The 27,616-nt window shown below is 30.6% G+C and overlaps 1 protein-coding gene across 1 annotated transcript; it reads right to left on the reverse strand.

Annotated features, from left to right (window-relative positions):
• Positions 1–26,466, reverse strand: LOC143047805 (putative ATP-dependent RNA helicase DDX10). Its single transcript, XM_076221082.1, has 18 exons — positions 26,269–26,466; positions 25,271–25,331; positions 23,066–23,196; positions 22,696–22,854; positions 21,860–21,980; positions 21,423–21,537; positions 19,503–19,599; positions 13,288–13,392; positions 12,121–12,283; positions 10,555–10,639; positions 9,211–9,312; positions 8,027–8,114; positions 6,238–6,326; positions 4,633–5,125; positions 3,527–3,685; positions 2,659–2,736; positions 1,033–1,169; positions 1–201 (listed from the first exon to the last, which is right to left on the reverse strand). The coding sequence occupies exons 1-18, from the start codon at positions 26,440–26,442 to the stop codon at positions 24–26; spliced, it is 2,535 nt and encodes an 844-aa protein (XP_076077197.1). The 5' UTR covers positions 26,443–26,466; the 3' UTR covers positions 1–23.
• Between the last annotated feature and the right edge of the window lie 1,150 nt (positions 26,467–27,616).

Here is a 27,616-nt window from a genome sequence, read left to right on the forward strand (position 1 = left end):
TAAAATACTAAAACTTTATTTTCTCAGCTGTTTAATAACTTTAATGCTAATTCTTCATCTCCCTCTATTGACAATCCAGTATCCATGGTAACAGAATCCTCATCTGAATCTTCTTCATTTTCATCGCTGTCTTTTTCACTATTATATTCACTCTCTGAATCATCATCAGAATTCAAGTCAAACTTAGCCTTCTTACTGGGACTGAAACAAATTATAAACAAGTTTATTGGAAAAAAATGAAAAATTTCATAAGAAATATTAATTTTTGATGCCTGCTTACCACTGTAAATCTTTCCCATGTTTCTAGAAAAATAACATATACTGTTTTTTACACTACATTTTGACATGGAAACTCAGTTAGATACCAAAAAATATTGTCCACAAAGATATTGAACCTTGCTAAAATTTAGATATAATTGCTCTGAAAAAATCATAAAATTTGAGAGAAAAATAAATTAACAACGCATCAACTAACTGCAGTAGGAATTTATCAGGTTTTTATAATGTAGAAATACATATGAACCTATAAAGAGAACTAAATATTAATGCATGCATTTATTTTAAATCACTATGATTAATTCTTTTCTGTCCATGTTTAAGTTACTATGAAAACTAAAAACAAAAGCAAGTAAGCTCACATACTGCAACTTTTATTTAGAAGGGAAATGCTAGTCTGTAGAATAACAACGTCACCCTTTGGAAAAAAAACTTTGAGTTGGTAGGGAACACCATGACTAAAATTAATTTGGCTTGTTTAATTTTCATAAAAATTTTGACAAAATATTAACTTTGACCTTTTGACAAATATATAAAGATTTCATAAAACTTAAACCCCACAGTTTATCTGAAAAAAAATCATTAGACATGTTTCACAAACATTTTGACCATTGAGAAGCTTCATATTTCCTTAACAGTAGAACGTTATTAAAATGCTAAGCTGATTTTTAAAGATTTATCTCCCTGTAGGGTTATATACCACCTTAACTGACGGGAATTATTAAAGAAAATTTAAAAGAAATATTGAAAACCTACCCTTCATCATCACTTTCTTCTTCTTCACTGTCATCTTCCTCTTCACTTTCTCTTCCATAGATCTTGTCAGGGTCAGGTAACTCTGCTATCAGTTGGTCTGTATCCTCGGTTCCTTCAAATGGTACACCTTCCTCATCCTGTTCATGAGAAATGAGAATACCATATCAAATAGAAATCTTTTAAAGAACAATTTATAATACCCACCTATCTCAAATTCAGTTTTGACAAGAAAAGCTGGGTGACAATTAGTGATGCACAGTTAATAAACACTCTCAGTGTCAGAAGATAACTTGCCTTAAACAGATAAAACAAGAATGTGTTCATTGTACAGGGATGCCCCCCTTGCACTATCATTTTCCATGAAACTAGTGTCAAAACTCTAATTTAGTTGGACTTCAACTTCATCAAAAACTACCTTGACCAAAAACTTTAACCTGAAGCAGGACAGACAGACAAACAAACTGACCTACAGTAAAAAACATAATGCCCCTAGGTTAGGCATAAAGATACATAGTTACTTGTACTTTTATTATAACATAAAGCAGATAAAATGACTTCCAGTTCAGCAAAAGTCACTTCCAGGGTCAAACAATAGCTTACTTTACACTAATTCACAAAACATATGGTTCCTACATGCTTTTAATGGAAATAGGGGAGATAATTTGCTTCTTTTGGTTTACAAAATGTCACCACTTGTTTCATGGGATAGGTTGCTTAATTGGATATAGGAAGATGTGGTATGAGTGCCAATGAAACAACTCTCCATCCAAGTAACAATTTATAAAAGTAAACCATTATAGGTCAATGTATGGCCTTCAACACACTAGTTCCGTAAATATATGGTTTAAGGTACATTAAAACAAAATTAGTGCCAAACAAGAATGTGTCCATAACACACAGATGCCCCACTCACACCATAATTTTTTATGTTCTGTGGAACATGAAATTGGGGGTAATAACTATAATTTTGCATTAAAATTAGAAAAATAATATCATAGGGAACATGTGTACCAATTGTGTTTTGAGTTTATTGGACTTCAACTTCATCAAAAACTACCTGAACCAAAAACTTAAACTTGAAGCAGTACAGTATAATTTTTTATGTTCAGTGGACCATGAAATTGGGGTAAAAACTCTGATTTTGCATTTAATTTAGAAAGATCTTATCATAGGGAACATGTGTACTAAGTTTGAAGTTGATATGAATTATTACCATTGATACAAACTAATTGCATTATAATGGCTTGTATATGTCTGTTATATTTAAACTGTTTATATGGTTTTCGTTTCAATATAGGTTGGTGGACCCTTAAAGTAAATGAAAGTATTATAGCACTCTTTTACTTTAGGGGTTCCTGTTAAATCATCTTTATATGGTTTTTGGCTTGTATATAGGTTGTGGGACCCCTAAAGTAAATGAAGGCATTATAGCACTCTTTTACTTTAGGGGTCCCACATTTGTATTACAAAAAATAAAAAAAAGTGGAAAAGAACTTTATGGAAAATTAAATTAAAAAATTAAATACACTTAGAACAGGAAGGGAACTATTTTTTTTATATTATTACAAAACAAATGTACTTTTATGGACCAGGACCCCTAAAGTAAAAGAAGGCCAAACATCTTACTTCATCGTCATCTTCATTATCATCATTCTTCTTCTTCTTCTCTTCTCTCATTTTCTCTTTTTTCTTTATTCTCTCTTCCTGAAAAATATAAACAGGTGAAAGGCATTCAACAAGCTATTTATGGCATACACTGGATTATCTCATTTGAACGTACATATGTAATTAGATATTTGTCAATAATGCGCACCTTTATGAGATCATTTACCAGAAAGAGGGGATAGCCTGTATCTCTGCACTATAAACATTCATCAAAGCATCTTAGTGATCATCATTGTGCAGGATAAACTAGAAACAATGTTTGTTTATTAGGTAATAAATCACAATTCCCTAATGACAGCGGTGATGATTATCAATTATGAGAATTCAATTTGCTGAATAATTCGTGCAATATAGCATCATAGTTTTCAAACCACTGGCTCAACATGGGAACGGAAGTGACAATGCCCCATAACGCATGAATGATGTTCACTAAAACCAAAGGTTTTATAGAAATGCATTGAACTCGAACTTTGTCTATTGGAATCTTTTGCTCCTTTCTGAAGAACTACTGTAACCTTAAGATAAGGAACAGCAATCAAGTGCTTTCTTTTGCAATGGATTTTGTATTATGAATTACCTTTATATCTATTTATTTTCTGACAGTATTATTAGGCACAGAACTAGTTGAAAGTACTGTAAATTCAGAAATTTTTGCATGCATTTATTATTGCAATTTTGTTATTTTAGACAGTCTTGTTTTTTAATTCATGAAAAAAATCAAAATGCAAGTTTAAATTATTGCGATTATAACCATGTGGCATTTTTCGCAATTATAAAAACATTGCAATAATTTCTGAATTTACCGTAGTTATAATTAATGACACTTTACCTTATGTTTTTGTTTGATCCTCTCTCTGAACAGTTGTTTATCAAACTTATCTTCCTCCATCATGCGTTGCCTAGCAACCTGTATATTTATTCCACCCTCATCCTCGTCATCCTCAAATGTTTTCTTTACAACTGGTTTCTTCAATTTATCCTCTATTTCCTTATAGAAAAAAAAAAACAAAAGCTTCTATTTATTTCTTTTTAAACTTAATTTTAAAATAAAAATAAATGACCATGTCACATATAATGCACTTAATATAAAATTAAGGAGATGTGATATGATTGCCAATGAGATATATATATTTACAAGAGACCAAAAGGCAGGGATGTAAACAAACTAAAGAACTTTTATCATACAACCTTCAACAATGAGCAAATACCTGACTTGTATAGTAAGCTATAAAAGGTTCAATACGTTCAAAAATTTCGAACTAGAAAAACCAATGGCTGATTTTATACAGAAGATAATTAATTACAGCTGGCTTCCGTCTTGGATTGGCAGATCTAGAATGTGGAAGGATTAAACATCTTTTAACCACAAACAGGGGTGTAACATTACAAATCATTAGATCAGCATGAAGACAAAAACAATAAAAATAACAAAAGACCAAAAAGACAGATCTTAACAGTTATTGTTGCAGCTAATGAAAGCTAGGTCAAAGCCAATTTCAAGATATGAGTGACAGATATTTAAGATATACACACCATCGAATGAAAACAACATATCACTGACCAAAATAGGAAAATTAATTGTATATATCTTGCATGCTAATTTGTTCAAAGAATATTCACTTACATTATTTTTGGAAAGATAAATGACAAGTAAATATCAAGAAGGCACCAACTGTTTCAAATCAGACAAGTAATAAGTTTCAGGTTGTTATATTTTATTAACCAGCTGTCAGAAAAACAATATCTTGAAAGTCTACTTTTGGCTACAAGTTCTAAACAAACAAGCACTTTTAGTAAAATATTTTTTTATGGTGTTTATAGTATAGATCGATTTGTAAGTTTTGACAATCGATCACATCTCTAGGAGTCCAACTTTCTTTTCCAGAATGCTAACATTTATTCCCTAAAATAAAACTAGCTCTAACATTACCATACCTCTCCCTCCTCATCAAACTGTATCTTTGTATTCACTGTTATCTTTTGCTTTGTTAATTTCTTAGCTAGAGCTGCCTTTGATATTGTTTTTTCTTTCTTTTCACTTTTTTCCAATTCCTCTTCTGAATCGTCCTCTAACTCGACCCGTTTTACAGTGAACAGGTCATCAACATCGTCCTCATCAACGTCAAAATTCATTTCTTGGTTGGATTTATTTTTAGTCACATGAGAATTTTCATTTTCACTTTCACTTTGTTCACTCTGATCTGAATCGTTTTCAGAGTCGATGTCTTTATCTGATTCACTTTCTGATTCTGACCCTGATGCTATTTCAGGATGTAGTCTACTTTCACTTTCTGAAAGGTCATCACTTTCATATTCTTCCACCTGTTTAACTTTTATTTTCTTCTTAATTTTTGCTGCTTTTTCTTCAAGTCTTTTCTGGTCTCTCTTTAGAAATCTAACCTTTGGTGCTATTGCCAGTCCAAGAGACCTAGAGGATAGATGAAACAAAAGAACTTTACTGTGGATTCATAATTATTCGTTGGATACCAATTTTCATGGGTTTTGTGGCCTATGAATAAGGATTGTTCAATGAATAACAAATTTTCTATAGGATTTGTATGCAGAGATTGGCAAACCACAAAATCAAATATTTTCGAAAATACAAGTTTTCCTCTATCCACTAAAATTCTAAAATTGGTCCCCACGAAAATAGATGAAACTACAATATATTAAACTTCTATTAAAAGAAAAACAGTTAAACCAAGACAACCAAACAGGTACAAAATGTAAATATTAAGATAAAATTATATAAATATGGAAACTCAACTGGGTCATAATTCTTAATCTGTAACTTGTATCTTTGTAATTTCAAAATTTTCAATTCGTAAATTGTCAATTTGTAACTTGTATCTTTGTAATTTCAAAATTCTTAATTTGTAAATTGTCAAATTGTAACTTGTAACTGTGTGATTTCAAAATTCTTTATTGGTAAATTGTTAATTTGTATATGATGTCTTGTAACTTGTAACATGTCATGTGTGAAATTTCCATGTATGAAATGTCGATGTGTGAAATTTTCATGTATGAAATATTTATGTGTGAAATTTCCATGTATGAAATATCTATGTGTGAAATTTCCATGTATGAAATATCTTTGTGTGAAATTTCCATGTATGAAATATCTTTGTGTGAAATTTCCATGTATGAAACGTCGATGTGTGAAATTTCCATGTATGAAATATCTTTGTGTGAAATTTCCATGTATGAAATATCTTTGTGTGAAATTTCCATGTATGAAATATCTTTGTGTGAAATTTCCATGTATGAAATATCTTTGTGTGAAATTTCCATGTATGAAATATCTTTGTGTGAAATTTCCATGTATGAAATATCTTTGTGTGAAATTTCCATGTATGAAATATCTTTGTGTGAAATTTCCATGTATGAAATATCTTTGTGTGAAATTTCCATGTATGAAATATCTATGTGTGAAATTTCCATGTATGAAACGTCAATTTGTGAAATTTCATCGTTGTATTATGCTCACAATCATTTACATGACAATAGATTTATATGAAGTTACTGCACTGATATTAGTACCTTGAATATTCCTCAATGTCAAGCTTGTGGACATTAAATACTTTTTTGTCACTCATCAGGAACACTGATCTTAAATATCCCAAGAAAGCCTAAAAAAAAACGACACACATCAACACTATTTTATATATCTAAATAGCATGAAGTGAAACAGAGAGCAATAATAAAAGCAAATTGGCATAACTCATTAATACAGCAACCCAATGACACAAACATTGCGAGACATGTGTACTTTATCAGAATAAGAGTGGTTAATTAGCTTAAAAAAAAACTAAATAGAAAGTTCAATTGATCAACTTTTGTCATATGCTTCCAAAGTACATTTCTTATGTCAGGCCAGAGTTGGTTTATGGATTTTCCCCATGAAAAAGTCCGGTCAGAAATTTTATCATCATTTCTTATAAATGTATTTTAGTTCGACAAAATATTATTGCTTAGCTGAAATAAACATCGCATGAAAAAAGGGGGTTTGTGTCCACGGATAAAGACGAATTTAAATTGTCATTTCACAAACATAGCCCTTAATAAATTTCAGGAAATTTGGTGGTTACTGATCTTCAAACACGAAAACTGATAAAGAAAAAAATGCAAAAGCGTTGTACTAAAATTTTTCAACACACGTCTAAAACGTAATAGACTCCTCCACTGGAAAAACGAGGATATCGGGTTCATCAGTTGTTATGCATTCCCGATTTATATATCCAAATGTATGATTCTTTTTTTATTATCAATGACACAAGTCTGAAGAATATTCCAAAGGATTTGTTTTAATTAAGTTCTTCAACTTGATGTCTTGCACGGTTGGACAAGTTCATTTTCCATCTTTTTATCTTACGGAATGACGACAAATACGGGAAACGAACTTAATTTGTAATGAGTTTTAAACACCGGTTTCGTTCCACAAAATTATTTGCGCAAACAACATTTCAAGGTCAGTTAGGATTGATTTGTCTATTTTTAGATAGGTGAATAGGAAGTTTTAAATCTAACAACAGAAAGTGTTATCAATTCATTTGTGTTTAATGCATTTCATTTCATGAAAAAAGCATATTTTATTTATTTTTTTAGAGATAATGTTTTTGTTAGGGTTGGCTGGAATAAAAAAGCATGAAAATTCAATTTTATTTTTTATTCTGCAAATCAGCAAAATCTGGTCGGCGGATCCTTTAACCAACAAATTAAAAAATCCTGGCCTCAGGACCATCAATAACTGAATACACTGTGTGGGTATTTCTTGCACATTGTAGAAGGCTGTACGATGATCCATAATGGTAATCATACCACATAGCCTTATCTTTATAACAATACACAATGTACAGACAATTTTCTGGTGGCATGTTTTTAAACAAAATGTCTTTCTACAACCTAAACAGTGGTCCACAGACACATGTGGCCAATAAGGACCTTTTCTTGCGAGTGTTTAAATTATATTTTTTGCAATAATTCATCTACAGATAAACAAGTTGAAGTGTTTGGGTCTTTTATTAAAAAGACATTGTGAGTGTCACAAACATGTTCAATCCATCACATTCTATATGTGTCTGGCCAAATTCCAGAGCCTGTAATTCGGTGGTTTTTGTTTGTTGCTGTATACTATGTCTATTTTTTTTATTTTTTGTTGTTGGTTCTTCATATTTAGTTTGTTTCACATTTTTTATCTTTGGTTTTTGCTCACTGTTAAAGGCCAAATGGTGCTTAAATCTATGTCATTTTGATAATTATCTCATTGGCAATCCTATCACATTACCATATCTTACAATATTTTGAAGACTGATAATTTGTTTAGAATTACCCTCTGTGCCATTTCTTTTAGATGGGGGTCAGCTGCACAATTAGATTCTAACTTATTCTGTATACTCCATATCTTCTTAGAATTAACTCTGAAAAAAATAAAACACATAAATGCATAGTGGTAAATTAACAATCTCAGACACACCAGCTAATTTGGATGTTTCTCAATTTAAAAAAAATAGCAAAGATATATATACTTTCAGAGTCAATTTTGTGAATGTGATTTTTATTGAAAATTTTCAAGGAAAAGATGATGCTCCACCTTGCATATAAAGATATAAAGGGACATAACTTAAGAAGGGTAAAAGTTACACTACCCAAATTTATACTTGACTTAAGTTTTTTGGTAATAAGCATTTTGTATAAGTTTCATAATTTTTGGTTGAGGCAAACTAAATTTAGAGAAAGGAAACCTATTTTTGGACGTAAAGACGTTCAAATGGACATTGTTAAACTTTATGTTCCCTCTGCTATAGCAGGGGAATAAAAAATTAATCTGTATGGTATCATTTTCAATAATGTATTAAAAATACAGTTTCAGATCAACAGGCATCACAAAAAAGTATGGTGACATTGTAAAGAGATTTGACTGTATTTACTTAATACATTCTATAGGTATTTTTTTATCTTTTATATTTGACTGTACTTACTCAATACATTCTATAGGTATTTTTTTATCTTTTAGATTTGACTGTACTTACTTAATACATTCTATAGGTATTTTTTTTATCTTTTATATTTGACTGTACTTACTCAATACATTCTATAGGTATTTTTTTTTATCTTTTATATTTGACTGTACTTACTTAATACATTCTATAGGTATTTTTTTATTTTTTATATTTGACTGTACTTACTCAATACATTCTATAGGTATTTTTTTTAATCTTTTATATTTGACTGTACTTACTTAATACATTCTATAGGTATTTTTTTCTTTTAGATTTGACTGTACTTACTTAATACATTCTATAGGTATTTTTTTATCTTTTAGATTTGACTGTACTTACTTAATACATTCTATAAGTATTTTTTTATCTTTTAGATTTGACTGTACTTACTTAATACATTCTATAGGTATTTTTTTTATCTTTTAGATTTGACTGTACTTACTTAATACATTCTATAGGTATCTTTTTATCTTTTAAATGATAGGTTATTGTAAAGAGCTTTGACTGTACTTACTTAATACATTCTATAGGTATCTTTTTATCTTTCAAATGCTGAACCATAGCTTCTTCCTCTGAAGGTAACAATAGCAACATGGCCTCTCCTCCTTTCTCATATCTGTGGAAAATTATGCAAATATTATAGGGAATAATTTAGTATTCATCATTAAATAAATTTTTCACAACTATTTGGCAACTGTAGCAATAAGAAACTCAAAATGATAACATAAAGCAGAAGATTTCTCAGTTTTCAAAATTTGTTTTAAGAAGTTCTTATCTGACAATTGTATTAAAAAAAAATTCTCTTCCCACCAAACATTTTGATAATTAATTGATTGAAAACAATTTTCTTTAAAAAAAAATCAATTGTATATGTAGAAAAGAATGATAGCATATAACATGTATAAGGAAATTCAAAACTGAAATCAGATTTCACTTGTGAATTTTTCTCTATTTGTCTGTCCCAAGACAGGAGCTTGTAATTCAGTGGTTTAGTTGTTGCTGTAAATAAATATATAGTATATGTTTTTGTTATAAAGTGCTTTGCACATAAAATCAGACTGCAGGTTTTTCTTGTTTTTGTTTGAATGGCCACAGTCTTGTATAGCTTGCTATGAGGAATGAGTTTTGCTCATTGTTGAAGGCCTTACAGTGTCTTACTCCTTTGTCAGTTAGTATTTTGTGGTGATGTGTCTTTTTGGCAATGATGACACATCTTATTTTTACAAGTGAAACTTTTTGCAAGGTTGAATATCTTTCGCCAACAAAATATTGGTTTATCTCCCTTAGAACATGTTTTTCAATGTCCTCATCAAATTTATGGTGGTCATTTGATAATTTTCACAGATTTTCTCATAACATACATTAGCATTTATTTTTTATTTTTGCAGTTTTATAAAATAATGAAATGTGTGAATAATCTTTTAAAGGACAATACATTTCACAATTTTATTTGTATCATAAACATAGCAATATCTTGTACAACTAAAAACTTCAATTTACGACAGAAATAACTTTTTATTTTATTTTTATTTTGAAAGATTTTATGGCAACAAGTGCTGTAAAAAAACATGCATGCTTTTGTATAAAAGGTCACAAGTGCTAAATTTTGTCCATGATTAAAGATGAAACTTTTTGGAATACTGTAGATTCATTGTTAATCATTGGATACCAATTTTTGCATGGATTTCGCTGGTACAGACAGGGAAACCACAAATTTAAATGTTCTATGAAATTGCAAATTAACTATATGGTTAAATACAGACCACGAAAATCAAATATCCACGGAAATGCAAGTTATCCTCAATCCACATGAACTAAATTCATGACAAAATCTTTTAAATTTTCTCATCCTAAATACCTTGCTGTTCTCCCAGCTCTGTGTATGTATGTGTTAGCATCTTCTGGACAGTCCATTTGTATTACCCAGTTAACAGCAGGAAAATCTACAATTATTTATTGACAAACATCACAACATGCTACTTTATCCAAACTTTTGGTCCGGATCAAGTTTATTCCAGAAACATGCATCAAGTTGACTGACATTGCTATCATGCATTTATAACTTAAACAGGTTACTTATTAAATAAACCTCTGAAACCTACAATTGCTTTGCAAACTTATTGCCATCTAGCTACTGAGAAAAATGCAATTTTTCAGGACTTACAGGACACCAAATAATTTATCAATTTATTGTGAAACTTTGAAAAGAATTATGGATTCCATTTCAGTAAATTCTGAACAAAACAATTTGAAGGTAAAATAAACTGTTATCACAGAGATATGTCTAACCTTTTTGTAATTTTGATTGTGCAAATGATGAAATCAACATAGCAATACTCTGACATCTCACACAAGTTATGCAAATATTCAAAGTCAATGAACCATGACTGAGTTACATGGCTAAACAATCTCCATGTAAATGAGATGTGCCAATGCTAATACAACTGCATAACAAATACCACTGACTTATTATAAGTCATTCCCAAACCTAAATACAAACATTAACTTATAAACTATGTGAAAGTTTCAAAGTCAATGAAACATGAAGAGGGGGGTGGGGGGTGGGGGGTGGGGTGGGGGGGGGGGGGGGGCTGGCTATACAATCTCCATGGAAACGATACTTGAAAATGCAAATAAATTTGCATACCAAATATAATTGACTTACCATTAGAAGTTCATCTTAAATTGATCAAATCACAAACTAATACATGTAGACTAAGATAAGTTTCATAGTCATTAGACTGTGACTGAGGGGTGAGGCCAAATATTTTCCATTGAAATGAGATGTGCCAATGATTTTACAACTGAATACTAATTAGCATTGGCCTACCACTAATGGTTCCCCTTCAACTGACCTAAACACAAATTAATACATGATAACTTAGAAAAATGTTCAAAGTCAATAGACCATGACTAAGGGGGCGGAACCAAATTATCTCCATGGAAATGAGATATGCCAATACTTATACAACTGCATACCAAATATCATTGACCTACCACTTGTGGTTCACCATAAACTAGACCTAATCACAAATTAATACATTGTTGACGCCATCGCTGGAAACAGCGTACCTATGTCTCGCTTTTTGACTCCGTCAAGGGGAGACAAAAAACCTCTCTATATTCTGTATGTATTTGTTCCAAGTCATGAGTCTTTAATTCCAAGATTGTTGTTTCTTACTGACTGTTAGTTTTAGAATTGTTTTACATCTGTCATTTAAAGCTTTTATTGCTTGCTCTGTGGTATGAGTTTTGCTCATTGTTGAAGGCAATTACCCATAATTCCTAATTTCTACTTCATTTGGTTTCTGGTGGAGATTGGTTTATCTATTTATTGGCAATCATACCACATCTTCTTATCTTTATTCTAATCCTCTAGCAGCAATAATTGTGGCAAATAAAACAGTTTAAGGGTCAAACAAACCTAATCCTCTAGCAGCAATATCAGTGGCAAATAAAACAGCATGTTTCTTTCTACAGAATTCTCTATAAGCTGAAACTCTTTTTAACTGATTCATTCCACCATGTAAACAAAGTACCGTGACACCTGGTCGAAATCTTCTAAAACATTCAAAGATGAACTTCACCTACAAATGGTAATAAAATCCTCTTTGAGTGTTCTTTAGTATTTCAATATTAAAAACAGAAATCTTATATATTTATGTATAATCATATAAACTTAATTTTTGAACTTACAAAACAGAAAATGTAACATGAATGGTTTGCTTTAAAAATTGCAAATGGAACTCATTTTAAGCAATTTTCAAAAATGCCAATGTGCTCTCAAATTTCAATATAACAAGAATGTGTCCATAGTACATGGAATCCCCACTCGCACTATCATTTTCCATGTTCAGTAGACCATGAAATTGGGGTCAAAACTTTAATTTGGCATTTAAAATAGAAAGATCATATCATAGGGAACATGTGTACTAAGTTTCAAGTTGATTGGACTTCAACTTCATCAAAAACTACCTTGACTAAAAACTTTAACCTGAACTTCGCACTATCATTTTCTATGTTCAGTGGACCTTGAAATTGGGTTCAAAACATTAAATTGGCATTAAAATTAGAAAGATCATATCATGGGGAACATGTGTACTGAGTTTAAAGTTGATTGGACTTTAATTCCATCAAAAACTACCTTGACCAAAAACTTAAACCTGAAGCAGGACGAACGGACACACAGACGAACGAATGGACGCACAGACCAGAAAACATAATGCCTCTCTACTATCGTAGGTGGAGCATGAAAAAGCGTGGTCAAACGACTTGTTTTATCGTTAAAATTCATCTAGATTAATGAAATTACAGTTATTCCATATGGGTTGGGAAAACCTAATGCATAAAGTTTAAAGGTTTGATTACCTTGCTTCCTTTGTTTGTAAAAATGTTTGATCAAGCATTGTTATTAAGATTAACATCTGCAACCAATAGATAAGACAAGGCTTCTTCAGCTTGTATAACGTTATTAGATGCTTGAGCAAACATTTATATAAACAAAGCAAGCAAGACAACCAAATCAAACCACATGCATTAAGAAAATATCTCTAAGGACTTTTTTAAATAGTATATAATGACAAAATCTTACTTGTTTGCAGCTTGACATGAAAATTAAGACTTTAGACTTCAGATGATTCTTCACAAATGACCATAAAATATTCATCTTGTCATGAAGCTCACATACAATATAACTCTGAAATGAAAAATATAAAATAGCCTCTACCAAAAGAAAATAATGTTTTACTTATCGATGTTATTTACAATTCTTATAAATTTAGATACCTTTTTCCTTATATGTGAAACTGTTCAAGGAATAGAATCTTTTCAATTTGATTTAAATGTAAAAACTTTCAACAGTATATAATCTACTAGATATTGCATCCTGATAGAAGTAACTTCTTTACTAGTTAATTTGTTGAAATATTTAGAAAATTCAACAATAGAAAGTGGACAGATATAGTTCCAGTGTGATCAGGGATCTCCATGGCCTGTTTAACGATGGCGCCCCGCCATCGTTCAAATGTCTTGCTTGCGCCATCGTCAAATGACTCACGCCATCGTTAAATTGTCTTGCGCCATCGTTAAATTGTCTTCCGCCATTGTTCAAAACTTCATCGCTTTTTGTAGCCCGACGCCATTTTTTTTATCAATTATAATCAAATGCATGTAATTGTATAACCCTTAGGCTTTTTATGTTATAATCCAATACAGTTCTAACGCCTGAGGGATATCCGGATTGAGATTGCTAATCACTTGTACCTGAGCATGTACAGGTAGATCAACAAACCAGACAGGAGTATACTATCTGAGGATAGACGATCCATTTGTCGAATTATTCAACTAAGTTTCAGCAAATGATTATGATAATTTAGATTAAATAAATAAATTAATAATCCAGTTACAAAGAAAACAGTTTAACAAGTCGTCTCGAACACGTGCTTTATTTTGACTTACACAATCAGCATCCCCCTGTTTTAAGAAGTACAAAATAAGACAAAATAACAGTAAATATTATTTCATTGCAAATAACTCGAGTACTGTTGTAACGATAATTTAGAATTACTTTAAAAGTTTAAAAGTAAAAACTTAAATATTTCCTGTAAGAGAAATGCCGTATCGTAATTCCGAATTCATTTCGTATACAGTGATATTGTTTGCCTCAAATTACAGCCGAAATTCGGCCTTTTCCCCTAGAGAAAATTCCCAATTACTAAAAAAAATGGCTTAAAATTCCTCCCAAAAAGGTCTACATTTTCCCCAAACAGTGATGACATTGGTAGTAATGTTTGTAAATATTGTATTCATGTTATTATTTTGATATTATAAAGCACTTTTGAGATCCGGTTTTCTGATCAGAATCATCATGGTGTTTGTAACACATATGGTTTTCAATGCATTAAGTGCCATCATTGCTTCTGTTTCTTTCCCCTCTACGATTAGTACCTTCCAGGTTGAAAATGTCTGCCAACCAAAATATACATGAAAAAACTGCAAAAAAAACCAGCAAAGGTCAGCAAAAAATCGGAGATGTGTTTAGAATAATATTTCCCAATTTCAATAAAAAATATGCATTTTTCCCAATAAAAAACGGTAGAGGTAGTTTTGAAAAAAGACAACAATATCACTGGTATATTACAATCAAATTGATACATCCGCGTTTCCGGTTTCTATTCAGACTCGAAAGATGCATGTTGCACAGCATCAATTTGCCAGATAAAGTCATTAAAAACATTTTCATTTGTCAACGTTTGCTTTACAAATCTCTTTAACCTTTTACATAACCCGTACGAATCGTTTTGTTGTTGCAGCAAATCAGCCATACCGGTAATGGGTTCTGAATTTGACAGTGTCCATGAAAAATAAGCTCCACATCATATGATTTTTAACCCCCATAACTAGTACCAAAAATACATACCAAAAATACAAGAAATCTACATGGAGACCTTTATGACAGCTTTTGGTCATTCTCGACGAAGGGGGGACCATGAAGACTTGGCATTTAAATGGTTAAAAACGGCAATAAATGAAAATATTGATACTTCTAATTCTATAATGAAAATTCAAATAAATATAATTTAAATAAGCAATGAATTAGCATGTTCACTATTTCTTGTATGGAGGGATAAACTACTTCCAATCGCGCTACACTCTACAGCGTAGATACGGTTTGTAATCGAGAAAGTTCCTCCATCGTTCAATTTTCATCCATGGAGATCCCTGGTGATGTTGTATTTTTTTAATTAGAAACAAATATTGTTAAAGGGAAACTTCGCAAAAATATCAAAAATTGATATTATGTTCATTCTGTATAAAAATGCTCAAATTCATAGATATTAAAGTTTTATTCCGCTAGATAAGCGATCACCATCGATTTTAAATTTAGAGTATCAATTCTCTGCGATCCGCCATTTTGTCTTCTTTCCCGATTAATAAAAACGATATGTCTATAAACCACAAAGAAACAAAACTACAGTAACCGATGTAGTCGTAATTGCGTGTCGATATCTTGTCAATCGTACGGTTGTTTTATCCGACTAACTAACTTGATACGAAAAATATTCTTACTTTTTTTAAATTACCATGGTCTGTTGTTTTTAAACTGTTGATATTGGAATTAGGTGAAAAGTCAAAGTTGAAATCATAAATAAGTGTTCCGTGAAAATTGTTTTCGAAAATCTAATTTGTTCATAATTCTTTAAAGTAATAAACAAATATATTTTGATCTTCCCTCATCTGATCACCAGCATGGCTAAAGGTATTACTTCCAAAGGTATTGTGAGGGGTGTGAGGTGACACGTCCAGGTATTCAAGAGATTTCCTGTCGGGCTTGCAAGTTCATGCATCGTTTCACTTCTGCAGGTATTGATCAGTGTACACGGCTGATAACTTATTTATAACTTATAACTTTCAATTTTGAACTATCAGATGAATAATATACAACTCTGTCTTACTTGTCATAACTAAACTCATACGCTTGTTTATAAGAAATAACATTTCTGGTGTAAAGAATATAATTCATAAACATATAAATAATACCCAAAAAATAAGATTTGATGAAATTAAAATCTATTTAAATATTTTTTCCAAGGGTGAATTTGGGAAAATGTAATATATAGTCATTGTCAATAGTGAAGGACAGATTGGAACAGACCAGAAATATTGATTTAAAAAAATGTACGCACTTGCCGACGATTCGTTTATACGACTGGATAGAAAGTTACGGAACTATAGCGCAATTTAAAATATATACATGTATACATTGAACATAAGAAAAAAACATATATTTTGAATAAATAGGGGTAAAAGTGTTGTAAATAGACTAGTCCACGTATGCCAACAGTATGTAATCATCGAATGTCGATAGACTATTGTATACCAGAAGAAGAAGAGAACCAATTTGATTTAAATACAGGTCGATGTATAACTTTTGCTTTGGTTCATTGAAGCTGTGGACCTAGTAAAATCACAGATTTATATTTCAATAAGATTGTTCTCGAAAAAAGGAAGTAATTCGTCATCACAATTGTTATATATGCCACTGGACGAACACTAATTATCCCCAGGGAATGTGAATATTTTGCTGGGAAACTTTTGAGTATCAAAGTTTCAAATTAATTTCGGGATTTATTTTCTTTCTTGGTATTCAATAACAGAAAAAAGAATAAATTACTTGTTCGCTAAATAGGGGTATTTTTGTCAGATAAAAGACTTTTAGTTATATTTAAAAAATAGGGAAATATGACATTAAATTGGTTCTGTCTTTTTTTTAAACATCGTTAAAAAGATGTGTGTCTAAGGTGAACGCCACAAGAACCCTGTAATACTAGTACGAGAGTATAGCATGTAAACATTCCTTCTCAATAATATGGTTGTATTGGAAATCTTTTCATACAGATTGACAACTCATTGTCCGATATGCATGTAATATTTGCCACATGACGCCCATAGTTCTTTCTACCATCATCATCTTATTCTGTGATATTGCTGTAAACATCGATGGTTCACACCCAAACAAAATGGGAGTAATGGACCTTCAGAGCTTCTCCGTGTTATACACTTGTGAAATATATAGACGAAATTTCTGTATTGAAATGAATCTACATCTCACAAACAGGATTTTCAAATAACGATTGTGAGTAATCACCTTACAAACCAATATAAACGTATGGCAAGATATAACCATGAAGGAATTTAGTTTTTGTCAGACGCAAGAACTCATCACTATATATATCATAAACGTATACGTATATATATGCATACAGTTTCAAATATTAAGAACAAGCCGTCGATGTCGATAGTCTGTTTTCTAACTGTTCAGAGTTAGACATGTCACTTGTTCATTCTTGGAAGCCTTCATATTCCCCGTCTAACGATGGGAACTCTTTCTGGTTGTGTTGACTATGAATGCTTGTATGGTAATTCTGTCGTTTATCTGTACAAGCGGTTGCATTTCCTCTCCTTTCCCAACAAACAAACGAACGAAACGCCACTAGTCTGATTTCTCTGGAGCTCATCCTCAATGGCTCTTATACGTCAGGAAACTTACATGTATACTAATAATGATTGTTTCAAGAACAACGATGTATGGACGAACTATTATAAATTCGTCAATATCAGTTATGCATGACTAAAATATAACTTTTATTACAACTACTGTATTACTTATTTGGATTAATGACGGCTATCATGTTCAACATTGCACAAATATTATCATAGAATTTTAAAAAAAATCCTCAAAAATCCTCAAAAGAAATAATGCCTTAGCTTAGATAATTGATATTCTTTTAACAAAAAGTTCGTGTAAATGATTGTCAAATGAATTTAATTATGTAAGAATAAAATGTTAAAAAGAAACTAAAAAAAAATCATGCATGTTGTATGTTGTATTTTTTTGTCAATTAAAAACTTTAAAATTGCAATAGTTTTATTAGCATTTAAACACAGCCAGATTTGAATACAAGTTAAGAAATTCCGGTAAAGTCAATGATATCAAACAGATGTACAATGGTATATCAAATTGGGTAATATTGCATTTAATTTTTATAAAAGATTAAAACTACTATTTTTTGCTTCATATTTGAATCTTTACGCCAATTGCCGCTAAGAAAGTAATCAAAAATTGTTTCCTTTTATTTTTATACACTTTCGGAATTACGAATCTGAATTTTATTTTCAATTAATTTACACAATTTAATTATTGTATCTTTATTCTCATCGTGTATTAAATCTTAGTGTATTAACATCGTGACAGCATACTCTTTCTAATCCTTTCTGTTTATCCTTTCCAAATAACAACATTTATACCTGTGTACGCTTGAACTCACACCTGCGGCTAAATAGCTACAAGGTAAACGAATTGACCTCAAGCCGAGAAATATACAGTGACCTTTACAAAATAATATACACACTCTGCTCACACATTAGTTGCATTGAAATGATTATCAAAACAATAACGGTAAATAGAACTGAAATATTTTCAGTTCAATATCAGTAAAAATGTTCAATAAATATTTTATGAAAAAAATCTCAACAATAATTAATTAAATTTATTCAAAAACATTTACTAGAGATAATTTTATAGGAGTTTAATTCAATCAATACAAAACGGTATATGCATATTCATTTTCGTTCATTCTTATATTGTGGTTAATAACTTCGACCATTCGTCAGCTGTGCGCTTTTAATTACGTATATTGTCGATAAGCTATAAGAGTTAAACAGATTTTATTTTTTCCCAGAATTCAATAAATCAGGCTAATACGTCACGACCCACTCGAGAATTCAACCAAAAAAGTTACAAATTCTTGATTTTCTCCGTTATTAGAAGGAATATAAATTTAAAACTTTGCAAATGTGTTTTTTTATGTTAAGATGAACATAATTAGATGATAAGTAAAAAATCGCGGAATTTCCCTTTAATATTCTATTTTTATTTCTTAATTAACTAAAACTGTATTCTTTTTCAGGCAAAGGTGTGTTTAAGGTGGTACCCAACACCTTGACAAAAAATAATTTGGCTCGTTTAATTTTCATAAAATTTTGACAAAACATTTATTTTGACTCTTTGAAAAAAATTAAAAAATTTCAAAAAATTTGAACCAATCACTTTCTCAGAAAAAATTGTTTGGATATATAGCAGTTTGACAAACACTAATTTTGATCATTGAGGAGCTTAATATTTCCTTAACAATACAACATAATTAAAATGTTAAGCTGATTTTACAGAGTTATCTCCCTGCAGTGTTGGATACCACCTTAACTGCTATATAAATTTGTGTATATTGTCAGTTAAAAGTGACTTACCTGTTCAAGTTGCGTAGGTGTGCTATGAGCAGCATTTTCATGAACAGAAACATAAACAGGATTATTTAAACTAAGTCTTGCCAAGTCTTTAATAGATCTGAAAACATCAAGCATTATTAGTTGTTCATATTATATCAAATATTAAGTTCCAAATGATTTGAGTTAAGAATTTTGAGAAAAAAACATCATATTAGGACTATATGGTAAGAAGGGATGTATTCATTATTGGGTTATGTTACAGTTCATTTATCATTGTATGCCCACTTGATCTACTGTTATGTAAAATTTCCAAAAGAAAGTATGCAGGTTGTGGGGGATATTGTCTATTCTTACCAGCCCAAATTTGTTCTGGTTTTACATTAATTTGATGTGTTTAAGCTTTAGATTTTGCCATTTGTTTTGGGACTTTCGGTTTTGAATTACTTATGTTTTTGTGGTAAATATTGAATTCTTGCTAAGTATTTCAGAACTGTATTTCAGAACTGACATTTTGAAAATAGAAATTAGCTTCTTCACATTTATAAAATTCAAATTCCTTCGTTTTAAGTTGGGTTTTTATTGCTCATATATAAAAAAGAAGATGCGGTATGTATGATTGCCAAAGAGACAACTATCCACAATAGACCAAAATGACACAGACATTAACAACTATAGGTCACCGTACGGCCTTCAACAATGAGCAAAGCCCATTCCGCATAGTGAGCTATAAAAGGCCCTGATAAGACAATGTAAAACAATTCAAACGAGAAAACTAACGGCCTTATTTAAGTAAAAAAATGAACGAAAAAACAAATATGTAACACATAAACAAACGACAGCCACTGAATTACAGGCTCTGGACTTGGGACAGGCACATACATAAATAATGTGGCGGGGTTAAACATGTTAGCGGGATCCCAATCATCCCCTAACCTTGGACAGTGGTATAACAGTACAACATAAGAATGAACTATAAAAATCAGTTGAAAAAGGCTTAACTCATCAGATGGACAAAAATACAAGTGGACGTGGCCCGGTACATACACATCCCTACACAAAAAGACACAATGGACGGATCTGAGAGTACTCGCAGTTATCTGAAAGCTAGTTCAAAGCCACTAACAATTAATAAAAAAATCATGCAACTAAGACTAAACTATCAATCGGTACACATCCAACATCCAATGGATTTAGTGTAAAGACGTCATAAACAGCCAGAGAAAAACATGACCTTGTGCAATGCCAAGTTACAGGTATCGACATATTGTAGATCCATGAATATGTATATACATATAACATACTAGGAATATTTAGTTAGCTTTTAATTTACTGATAACAAAATCAATATTTATACCAATAAAAACAATATTCAATGATCTTATTACAGTGTTGAATAGGCAACCTTTTAGAATAAGTTTATTTAAAGGAGCGACAAGTTTACATGGATCATTTCTAAATTTCCGGGCACGGTTAACAACATTTCCGTAAAAATGAGGATGTGCTATCCCGTTTGAAATAAGTTTTCTACAGGTACAACCAAACTCAAAACCAAATCTTTATATCTATGGAAAAATTTAGTAAAGGTTTTAAGTAATTTATGGTAATTTATCAGTCTGGTTTTCTGTATGTTTTAGAATGATGTTTTTTTTTACTTTTGGCAATGGTGTTGTCTCCCCTGTTCAGATTATAAATTTTTGTGACTCATTAAATATATGTCTTTTTTACAGAAGATTTTGAATATCATTTCAAGAGAGTTATTTTTACTTTAAATTCATAAGCTTCAGCAATTATATAAATGACACTTTAGATATGGAGAACTTTTGAAAAATAACCTTTCTTTTATTCAAAAATTTTAAAATCAACACAAAATGTACTATGCATTTAAGTATAATCACTATAAAAATACTTGAAAACATATAATGATATTACATATATATTTACTTAGTTTGTGTGGCACTGAATAACAGTGTTTGTCTTTCGGATGGTAGATTTTCTATAATGGCATTCATTGACTGGGCAAAACCCATATCTAAAATCCTGTCTGCTTCATCAAGAACTGAAATAAATAAATGCACACTTTCAAATTAACAACATTTTTCTTTCTAAATTATTATTCAGAATAAATTCCCTTATAAACGCAATTTTCTTTTCTGATTTTTTGGATTATACAACTAATTTGGCAGATGAACTTAATATTCAGTTATATTGATCATGTTTATAAATATAACACTTATACTTTTATATTAAAGGTGAGATATCATTGATTGTTCATTTTTGCAAATGTTTAGTTGCTTATAATTATAATTTTGTTATGCTGTACTAGCTTCACACTGTGAAGTTTCCTCTATAAAAAAAATGATTTAAGTGTAACTACTTACCAAGAATTTGCAAGGAATCAGCTGTAAAGTTGAAAGTTTCATCCATGTGTTGTAAAAGTCTGCCTGGAGTACATATCACTATGTTTGTCCTGTTTAATCTCGCTGTTTCCTCTCGTAAATGCTAAAAATATAAAAAACACATTTTAATGAAAGCAAAGAAAAAAGATTTAATACTGTAAAACAGGACATTTCTGAAAACATTCCTTAAATGTTATAAACTCACAAAATGATGCTTACATGAAGAATGAACCCTATCAACTTAGTTTTAATATAATTCATTTTAGTTTAGTTTATCTACAGTTTATTTAAATGACTGTGTCACAAATGAGCTTTGAATGTACTTTATTTCGATTGAGTAATGTCCATCATTTTTACTATGCTGTGTAGGCTTTGTTCATTGTTGAAGGCTGTACCATGACCTACAGTTGTTAATTTCTGTGTCATGTTAGTCCCTTGTAGAGAGTTGGTTGTCTCAATTGGCAATCATTCCACATCTTTTTTATATCTAATCTTGTTATAGACATATTTGAATACCTGTATCATTTCCATATTATAATACCTTTTTTACATCTAGAAAAACACATTTTTAACAGCTAGATTTTTTTAAAATTTTTCCTGCCTCCCTACCTTCCATAAGTTTTCCTGTCTAACCTTACAAGTTCAGCCTTTTTTATTCATATGATCTGTTGAAGTCCACACAATGTTCCTATATAGTCTATGTAAAATGTTGGTTTTTTTTTTCATAAAATAAAATATCTGTACACTTCTTTATGTGTGGTGACATGGAACATGAGTGCATTTTTTTTGCAATATATAACCATTTATGAATATTCTACCTTCCCACCAATAACAAGCCCGGCTGAGAAGTCATGCCTGTTTCCAACCCTCTTTAACACTTCAAATGTCTGGTAGGCTAACTCTCTAGTAGGGGAGATAATTAAAGCCCCTAAACCATCCATGTGACTCCATTTTTCTCTAAATAAACATTCTAACACCTGGAATAGATTATATATATTTTCAAAAAGAAACAGTTTAGTACAAGTAATTTAAGCAGCATGTAACATTAATATATATAATTTTCCTTTTCTAAATGATTGATATAAATCTGTATTATCATCTGCTTTAAGCATATTTAGAACTTCATGGTTTTCCAAATACACCCATAGGATTTAAAACCTTCTGTCTATGTCATAAACACATATTTACCGGAATAAGAAATGCCAGAGTTTTTCCTGATCCTGTTTTAGCAGCTCCCAATACATCATTTCCTTTAAGTGCTAGTCCAATTGACTCTCTTTGTATATCTGTTGGTGAGGAAAATTTAGCTATTCTCAAACCTAGAAATAAATTCCAGTACAAATAAGCTATAAGATTAACCCATGAATTCTCTCTCACTAGCTAGAATCATAATGTTCTTCCAATTCTTGAACCAATGCATACAAACATCGTTAACTTAGTCTTTTGTGCACGAATTTATCATTTTTTTCGTGTAAATTTCGTATGATCGTATTTTTTTTTTAAATCAGTTAGTGTTGTTATGAAAATATGGCAGGTAATTAAAGTTCGTGTTTTGAAGCCGAAGTTTAACGATTGTCACCTGTTTGTCAACAATCGACAAAAAATCAACAAAAAGCATGGAAATTGAGCACGTGTTTAACATACAAATTCAGATAATAGTTTATTCTAAGGACATCCATGCGTATTGTGATCACCGGATTTTTACGAGATGGGTCACACTGAAGTCACTTTGCATACGGAAAATATGTCGGGGGAATTGATTCCTGGAAGAAAGCAATTAAAATAAAGTAAATTTCTTCTAAATATGAATATATTAACATGATTAAAGAATTTTCATCAGAAAAAAGTATATGTACATAAGTTTTATAATGAAAACTATCCATTGAGTTATAAAAAAACATATGAATTATTTTTTTTGATTTGAGGTTTTCTAATGACTTTAAGACCCTTTGGATTTCAAAGAACCCTATAAATTAAATTTTGTTGAAATAAACAAAGTTCAATTATGGCCCGAAAACCTGGCCCAAAAGGACTTTAATACATGCTTAGATTCAGCATTTAAAAGAACCCTTTATACATTTAATTTAAGGTGGAATGAAACACAGTTTAATTTAATCCATATAATTTTCTGTTTCAAAGGGAAATAACTCACACAGAACAAATTTTAGAGAAATTATATATGGTAAATAGTTCTCTTAAGATTAGGTATATATATATGATAAATAGTTCTCTAAAATTAGATATGATGTTACCATGTTTATATATCTAATCAATAGAATGATATTAAAAATGTTAAAACATTGTTAGAATCAGTGTTTCAAAGAACCCCAAGAATTCATTTTTTAATGATATTAAACCAAAATCAGAAATCTAAATATACTCTTTTGCTTATTAAATATAATGTTTCAAAATATCAAAATCTTAAAGATTTGTTTTTATGGTATTGAAGGTTTTACAATAAAAAGAAAACTTTTATTTAAATATGTTTTTTGCGTAAACATGATTGAATTCTTCTCTAACATTATTGATAATATCAACAGAGCCACCATAGTTGCAGATCTTGATGTTACTGTGCAATAATTCTTATATGTTTTGCATATTAGGGAATATGTTGATATGATTGTTCGACAGGACTTCCAGTAGTGGATCTAGATGTAGGTTATTTTTCGATAGATGGCAGAGATAATAACGCAGACATTAACAAAATCTATTTTCACTGCACATTACTTGTCAAATTAAAAAATACAAAAAAACATTCGTTTAAATGATAATATAGGGTTATTGCATGAATATTGGGGAATATTGTCCAGAGTAGAATTTTATATTGCACGAGCTTGCGAGTGCAATATATGTTCTACGAGGGACAATATTCCCCAATATTCATGCAATAACCCTTTTATTGTATAGAAATATAATATTTGAAAGTAAAAATTGGTTTAAACTAAGATTTTGTCGTTAATGACGTCATGAATTTTTTAAGATTTATTGCACTAGTGCAATATTAGAATTAATTGCACGCTAACTTTTGGTTACGTTCTGTGGAAAATATTATATTGCTATACAATAATAAGAGTTTTTGCAGTTTATTTTTTATCGTATAGCAAATTTCATTGAGTACATATTTTTACGGTAACCAGCAAATATATTCATGCGCAAGGCCTATTCAATAAGATAAATATACAATCTATGTGTCATAGAGGTTACCAGTGTGGAAAACTATTTTTAAAGATATATATAAGGATTAAACGCCTTTTTAAAGGAATTTATTGGCATATAAACTGGACCAAGTCACTCACAAACAAATAAAAGTCCATTTGTTTGTGAGCGACTTGGTCCAGTTTATACACCAATAAATTCCTTTAAAAAGGAGTTTAATCCTATATTAAACATTACCTTCTAAAGTTCGTTTAGATAATGGAAAGTCTGTGAAACTGTTAATTTTACTTGGTTCAATCTGAAATATATAAAATATATTCTTTTATCAACATTGTATAACAAACAGGAATAATAAAAATCTGTCTACATGTAGTCATGTACTATGCTCTACATGTAAAAAATAGTCATTGGCATTTTATTCTGGTGTCATAAGTCATGGAGAGTATCTTATTTTCTGGTTAAATTCATTAGGCAATTTAATTCAATTTTAGAAGGTGCATTTTATTTTCAAGATATGAAACTTGGACAGAAGCTAATATTTATGATCCAGAAGTTTAAATGTAACATCTGAAGAAAAAGATTGGTTTGCCATGTCTTCATCGTCCCCTTTCACAGGTAATGTCTGCCTCATATTATATCTCATTGTTGTGATAATCCATGGATGGTACCACTGGGATTCCAACCCTCAATCTCTGGATCTAAAGGCAGCTCTCTTAACCATTTAAGCTTAAGAAGATCTTCCCTAACTCAACTCGCTAGACTAACTTTATGTCTCCAGGTCTGTAACACTCTTCCTCCTTTTCTTTTGTTTGGGCTGAATACCATCCATCCAAACAACTCACAGGGTCACTACTGTACTACCCTGAGACATCTATATGTACTTAGAAATCTTCTGGCCAGTTCATATCAGGTGACATGTCACGGTCATTCTACTACACTTGTGTATGTCGTGTGTACAATTAGAATTTGCTTTTCAGCGCCATTTGCATTGTTGACTTTTGTGACAATCCATGGATGGTATTAACGGATTTGAACCGTCATTAAAGGCAGCGCTCTAACAAATTGAGCGAAAGCAGTGCCTGTGTAATTTTGTTCTAATATTGAATAAAATTAGAAATACTTAATAATTTAAAAAATATTTACTGAAACGGACTTTGTCCCGTTTCATATAAGGGCAATATATTCGATATAAAAGCTGTAAATCTATTTCTAAGTGAAGAGAACATTTCCCGTACCTGTGCATATCTGCTTCTAATATCAGCGATTTCTTTATTAAGTGAGTCAACTTTACGTTCTTTTATGCTCAATAATTGTTTTTTTCTTTTTTCTCCGCTTCGTCCTTTAAAATTATCTTTTCTAGGACGATCTTGTCCACCAAACATAAACCGCGTGTTCGTGTTTTTCTTCATTTTCTTATTTATCCGGAAGTGTATGATAAATACGCCTCTTTTGTAGAAATCTAGAAAATAATTGCTATTCTATGTATATCAAAATCATTACGTTTTTTGAAATGGGATATAATAATTAGAATGTTTTGAAAATAAGAGAATAACATGAAATTTTTTTTCAAAAACGGAGTTGTGTTAACTACACAGTGCCCGTTTAAAACAGAAACGAAAGCCACACCATTAACAAATCTTAGAAACACAATGTACCAAGTTTTTTTTAACGAAAAATATTTTGTGATGAGTCTGGTTAGAATAATTTTATGAAAAACTATAACTTGACACGTTCATCTAATAAAACTTGTCGTTTTTCATTTTTAATGCAATAATGTATAATGTATAATGTTAAGACATACATGTACATGTTTCATATTGCCGAACTAGATGTTTCTTGAGGTAGAACCTCATGAAAACGGAGGGGATATTATTAAGGACTATCAAGATTTGGGTACAGACATGCAGCCGGTATAAAAAAAAAAGACAAGATATATTTTGAAACTTTGTGAAAATACTGACACATTCTTACTTATATTTCATAGTGGTCAAAATCAACCCTGTGTTTATATATATATATATGTTGTGTACAAGCCATGATCGATCATTTTGTACAAATTATAAAGTGTACAAAAACATGTGCAAATTATAATTTGTATTTTGACTTTGTACAAATTGTAATATGTACAAAAAGTGCCTGTACACATTATAATTTGTACAAAATAAGTTTTAATTTCACTTATACTTTAACAATATTTTATATAGAATAAGTTTTCAAATCAAACGATAATACCAAGGATTTGTATATATAGTGCCTAACAAGATTTTGTGAGGTAGACGAAATTGACTTTAAAACGATCGTATTGACTTTTGATGTGCAGAAATAGGCAGATCGGACATATTTTGACTTTAGTTACTTACTTCTCAAGTTTGGGATTAATTGTAATCAACATATTTCAGTGAGACTGAAAAATGCTTTTTTTTATTATGATAAATAATAATTTTACCTGCCGTAGTCGTGCGTAAAATATATTTCGGTATTTCTTTTACGAAAATGACTTGTTTAATGGAACAAAACGTATTATTTGTAAACTTTCTCTTTACTCTTCACAATAGGCTTTTAAAAAATAACCTTTCCAACTGT

The sequence above is a fragment of the Mytilus galloprovincialis genome, chromosome 10 (genome assembly GCF_965363235.1).
Source record: "Mytilus galloprovincialis chromosome 10, xbMytGall1.hap1.1, whole genome shotgun sequence".
NCBI lineage: Eukaryota > Metazoa > Mollusca > Bivalvia > Mytilida > Mytilidae > Mytilus > Mytilus galloprovincialis.